General features: G+C 45.5%; 1 protein-coding gene across 1 annotated transcript in view; it reads left to right on the top strand.

Moving 5' to 3' along the window:
* Positions 1-5,398, top strand: part of LOC119424597 (membrane-associated phosphatidylinositol transfer protein 2) — a 37,548-nt gene that overhangs the window by 16,739 nt on the left and 15,411 nt on the right. The window contains exons 9-12 of the mRNA XM_037692085.1: positions 796-1,007; positions 1,090-1,265; positions 4,506-4,676; positions 4,778-4,918. Of these exons, the coding sequence (XP_037548013.1) occupies positions 796-1,007; positions 1,090-1,265; positions 4,506-4,676; positions 4,778-4,918 (700 nt within the window). The remainder of the gene's footprint in view (positions 1-795; positions 1,008-1,089; positions 1,266-4,505; positions 4,677-4,777; positions 4,919-5,398) is intronic.

The following is a 5,398-nucleotide window of genomic DNA, read 5'->3' as shown; positions in this document are numbered from 1 at the left end:
ACATATATACACATATGCCCCTGGCATTGCCCCGGGCCCCCCCAGGGGAGCGTGCCCCACTATTTGAGAAGGACTGAATTAACGTCATTCAGCCCCCAGTGTTTCTCACCACCACTGAGGAGCTGACATCCCAGTTCAACTCTGTCTGCTTAAAGACTCTGGATCATGTTGCGCCTGTTAAAACCAAAAAATCAAAACTCAGAGCAGAACCTTGGCTGAGTGACGTCACCAAGGCCGTTAGGCAGCAGTTCAGTTACAAACTGTGATAAGACGGTCTCTTTGGTACGCCCCCTCCTCCATTGCCTGCCCTCTTCCTCGTTGATAGTCGTGTCAAACTGGTTGAAAACAACAAAGTCCATGCTCAATAATCCAGGTATACAATTCAACATTTTTCAGTCAGGTCATCTAGACACATCTTATCACAAGCAGAACTGGTTTGTTCCACTTTGGAGTAAGCTGTTTGGAGGAAGAATCAGTTTTGTTGTGTGTTTTCTTGACTGATGAAGCCTTCTGGATCGAAGGCGAAACGTTTCAGCACAAAAAAAAGAAACTGTCCAGATGGCCTGACTGAAAAATGTTGGAAATTCCTTCAACTTTTATTTATACAGGTTAGTCCCATGGAGCCTCGGGGACTCATTTACAAGAGAGACCTGAATCAAAGTGGCCAAATACCAAATCTTTCTTTGGGCGTTTGCTTGATGATGACCCCTGCAGAAGGGAGAAGTTTAAAGACAAACAACCTTTTTCACAACAACTTCAAATAGATTTTTTTCTCTCTCTTTCTTTTTGCTACAGGACACAGAACTTCTTTCTCCAAGTATTGCCATAAGCAGCATATCTCCATCCTCACCATCACTGGAAGACAGCCGTCATCTCAGTCGTAGCAACATTGACATTCCTCGCTGCTCCGGGCCTGATGACCCCAAGAAACAACTTCCACGCAAGCGCAGCGACTTGTCCACCTACGAGCTGGACACCATCAAACACCACCAAGCCTTCCTGTCCAGGTGAGATGGAAATGAACACAAATGGTTTAAACTTGGCAGAATTTTGGCTACAATTGTCTTTTGATTTGTTCTGTCTGAGCAGTCTGCACTCCAGTGTTCTCCACGGAGATCCCGGGTCAAGACGTTCCAGTAACAGCACCATGTTGGAGGGGGGCTCCTTGGGAAAGTTTGACTTTGAAGTGACTGACTTCTTTATGTTCGGTTCTCCTCTGGGGCTGGTGCTTGCATTGAGGAAGACTGTGGTCCCCTCCTTAGATGGTGAGGAAGGCTACTTACTGTATTACATTTGATGTTCCCTTTAAGTTCAAAATGGAAGAAGGTACTGTAGCATTTTCCTGTTTGGAAAAGCATGTACCTCTAAATTTCCTTAGAGAACTTTACTAATTGGCTTTTATTTGAATGTTTCTGTAAAGTGTCCTGAGACAACTTTGTTGTGATTTGGTGCTTTATAAATAAACTGAATTGAATTGAATTAAATCTGAGGCCAAGGTCAAGGGTGAGGTTCTGCCTCCAGTGGAGGAGTTCAAGTATTTCGGGGTTTTGCTCATGAGTGAGGGAAGAATGGAGCGTGAGATTTAGAGACAGATTGAAGCAGCGTCTGCAGTGTTGTGGACTCTGTGCTGGTCCATTGTGGTGAAGAGGGAGCTGAGCTGTAAGACAAAGCTCTCTGTTTACTGGTCAGTCTACGTTCCTCCCCTCACCTCTGGTCATGAACTCTGGTAGAGACTGAAAGAATGAGATTGTGGATCCAGGAGGTTGAAATGAGTTTCCTCTGCAGGGTAGCTGGACTCTCCCTCAGAGACAGGGGGAGAAGTTCAGTTATCAGGAGAGACTCAGAGTAGAACCACTGCTCCTCCACATTGAGAGGAGACCGTTGAGGTGGTTCATCAGATGGTAAGGATGCTCCCTGGGCGCCTCTCTAGGGAGGTACTTCGGACATGTCCGACTGGGAGGAGACCCTGGAGAAGACCCAATACAAGCTGGAAAGACTACGTCTCTCGCTTGGCCTGGGAACGCCTTGGAGTCCTCCCAGAAGATCTGGAAGAGGTGGCTGTGGAAAGAGATGTCTGGACCTCCCTGTTCAAGATGCTGCCCCCGAGGCCTGACTTCAAAACAAGAAGTAGATGATGGATGGATAGATGGATGGAAAAGCATGCTTGAAAGAAGATACATGGTTAGGGTGTGTAAACAATGGGGGCTTAGCCGAGCCTAGTATTGACTGTTAATTTTTTTAAATCTGTTTCAAGAATTTTCGAATTATAATTAATATAACACGTTGTTACCTTGAACTTGAACCTTGAACTTGTACCAGTTATTTACTCTGGCTGTTTTTGTCCAACAAAAAGAAAAATCAAAAACAAAATAAAAGTTCTGATTCTTAACTGTTGTCATTTTTAAAACTTGGAGGAAAACATTAAGAAAACCTTTGTATTGATTTTCATGACACAATCTGATTCTAGACTATGTGCTGCCAACATTGTCCGAGTTTCTAATCCTCCCGTACTTCAAAGGTTATTCTTGAAATCTGAGAAACTGTGTTAAATCTTTTATATATGGGCAAAAACTTCCTTTTGACCTAGAGGGGGCATTCCACCCATTTTCTAGCTTCAAACTTGGAGTGACCCTCATCTCAGTCCCTTCAAACTTGGCTGCTAACTGCTGCAGTGCACTTGGAAGGTCTTGGCCTGAAGATGCCAAGAGAACCACATCATCTGCATAGAGCAGAGATGAGACCCTGATGTTCTCAAACCATACATCCTCCTCCCCATGATTGCTTCTCAAAATCCTGTCCATGAACGCCACAAACAGGGATGGAGTCAAGGGACAGTCCTGTTGGAGTCCAAACTGCACCAAGCAGGAGTTTCACTTTGTGCCAAGAATGTGGACACAGCACCTGCTTTGGTTGTACAAGTACTGGAAAGTTGTTTAAAGCAACCCAGGTACCCCATACTCTCACAGCACCCCCTCAGAATGCCTCGAGGAACACTCATAAGTTTTCTTCAGAATCACAAAATATGTAGACTGGAGAGGCAAACTCCAATAACCCCCTTAGCAGTTTTGCAAGGGTGATGATCTGGTCCACATTTCCAAGACTCTGACGGAAGCCGCACTGCTCCTCCAGAATTCCAGTTTCAACAATCGGTCAGATCTTCCCTTCCAACGCCGTGGGGTAAACTTTCCTAGGCAGGACGAGAAGTGTGATTCCTCGATTGTTGGGACACACTCTCCGGTTCTCCTCTTTAAAAATGGGAACTACAACCCGTCTGCCACTTCACAGGTGTTGTCCCAGTCCTCCATGTGACATTGAAGAGACGTGTCAACAATGACAGCCCCGCAAAATGCAGAGCATGTAGCATCTCGGAGCGGATCTTGTCCATTCCTGACGCCCTGCCACCAAGGCGCTTTTTGACTACCTCCATGACCTCTGCCATGATCACGAACTCGTCTTCTTGAGTCCTCATACTTAGTCTCCTCAAAGATGGACATGGTGGATGGATTAAGGAAATCGTCAAAGTGCTCCTTCCACTACTCAACAGTATCCACAGTCTGGGTCAGCAGTTCCCCACCCAAACCAAGCACAGCTTGGGACAGTGCCTCCTTTCCTTTTCTGAGTCACGGAACAGTTTGCCAGAAGCTTTTCAAGACCAACCAAAGTTCGTCTTCATGGCCTACCCAAACTCCTCACATGCCATTTGTATCCGCAACCACCTAAACTGCAGTTCTTCTTGCCACCTTGTATGTGTCAGCAGCTTCTGTAGTCCTCTGGGACAGCCAAGCCCTGAAGGCCTCACTGCTGGTGTCCATCAGTGGGTCCTTTGGCCACAGCTCCTGGAACTCCAGTTCACCCTCATCATGCATTTGGTTCACAAGGTCTGTCTGACAGCCTCTCCCACCACCAGATTCAACTCGCCATCAGGTGGTAATCAGCTGACAGTTCTGCTACTCTCCACCCGAGTGTCCAAGACATATGGCTGCAGTCTGATGACATGATTACAAATCAATCCACCTTTGGCCTAAAGTGACCTGGCACCAAATATACATATGGACCGTCCTACGCTCCACCATTGCACTTGGTGGTGGATAAAATTGCTCCATCCACTCCCAGGACACTCACTCTCTGGATGACTCATCTCTCTGCAATGCCTCGTATAAGCAACATTTTAAAATACCTCTTTTCTTCTAGTCAGTGTAACTTCAGTATCTTGCACCAAAAACAGTAAAGTTTAGTTGTGTGCCCTGTTCAATTTCAATCCAGAAAACCACTCATCTCCAAAACTACTAACGTTCACTATTCAAATCTCTCTACGATGAGGAACAGTGATACCACCTTTTGCATTTAACACTAATTATGAACACCTAATATTAGATATAAATGCTGTTGATGTCTCATAAAAGTGTGTTGTCATGTTGTGTGGACTTAATTCTGTCCTTTTAAGTCCACTTGGTTCTGTTAAATAAGGGACATTTATTGTGGTCTCGTGTCATCTTGTGTTCCAGTGTCAGTTTTACGTCCAGCCTGTCAGCAAGTTTACAACCTGTTTCATCCAGCTGACCCTTCAGCCTCTCGCCTTGAGCCTCTCCTCGAAAAGCGCTTTCACGTGCTGCCCCCCTTCAGCGTCCCACGTTATCAGCGCTTCCCTCTAGGTGACGGACACTCTGCTCTCCTGGGTGAGACCTCTGGACTTACAAATGCAACTGCAATGCAACTTTTACAAAGATCACAGTACATGTTAGCTGTTTATGTCTCCTTTTCATCTCTGGCCTTTTAGTTGACACTGTGCAGAATAACCCCCAGGTTCTGAAGGAGTCCAGCAGCAACGCAGCTCACTACTGGCAGGAAAGTTCTGGCAACGAGACCACCATCTCTGTTCCCATTATCAACTCCCATACCTCACAGGTCCACACAGAAGGTATGCTGTCAGTTCTGCTCTTTGTTGCGTAACTGCTCAGTCAGCATTCAATTTTAATTCAGTTTATTTCTGTAGCTCCAAGTCCCAACAGAAGTCATCTCAGGACACTGAACAGAAACATTTATATACATTATAAAAGACAATTATTAAAGTTCTCTATCTTAGGAAGCAGCAGATTGTGTTGAATCTTCACTTCATCACAGTCTCCCATCCTGAGCAAGAACAAAGGAGACAGTGAGAAGGAAAACTCTCTTTAACAGGAAGAAACCTCCATTAGAACCAGGCTCAGGATGAGCGGCCATCTGCTTCGACCAGCTGGTTTGAGAGGACAGGAAGTAGAAACAGACAAACAGAATGACAGGTTCAGGTGTACTTTCTGTAGTCCAGGTGTACTTTCTATGGTCCAGGTGTACTTTCTATGGTCCAGGTGTACTTTCTATAGTCCAGGTGTACTTTCTATAGTCCAGGTGTACTTTCTAT

Source organism: Nematolebias whitei, chromosome 18, assembly GCF_014905685.2.
Source record: "Nematolebias whitei isolate Nwh7 chromosome 18, NemWhi1, whole genome shotgun sequence".
Classification (NCBI taxonomy): Eukaryota; Metazoa; Chordata; class Actinopteri; order Cyprinodontiformes; family Rivulidae; genus Nematolebias; species Nematolebias whitei.
Note: the sequence above shows the minus strand (reverse complement) of the source record. Positions and strands in the feature narration are given on the sequence as shown.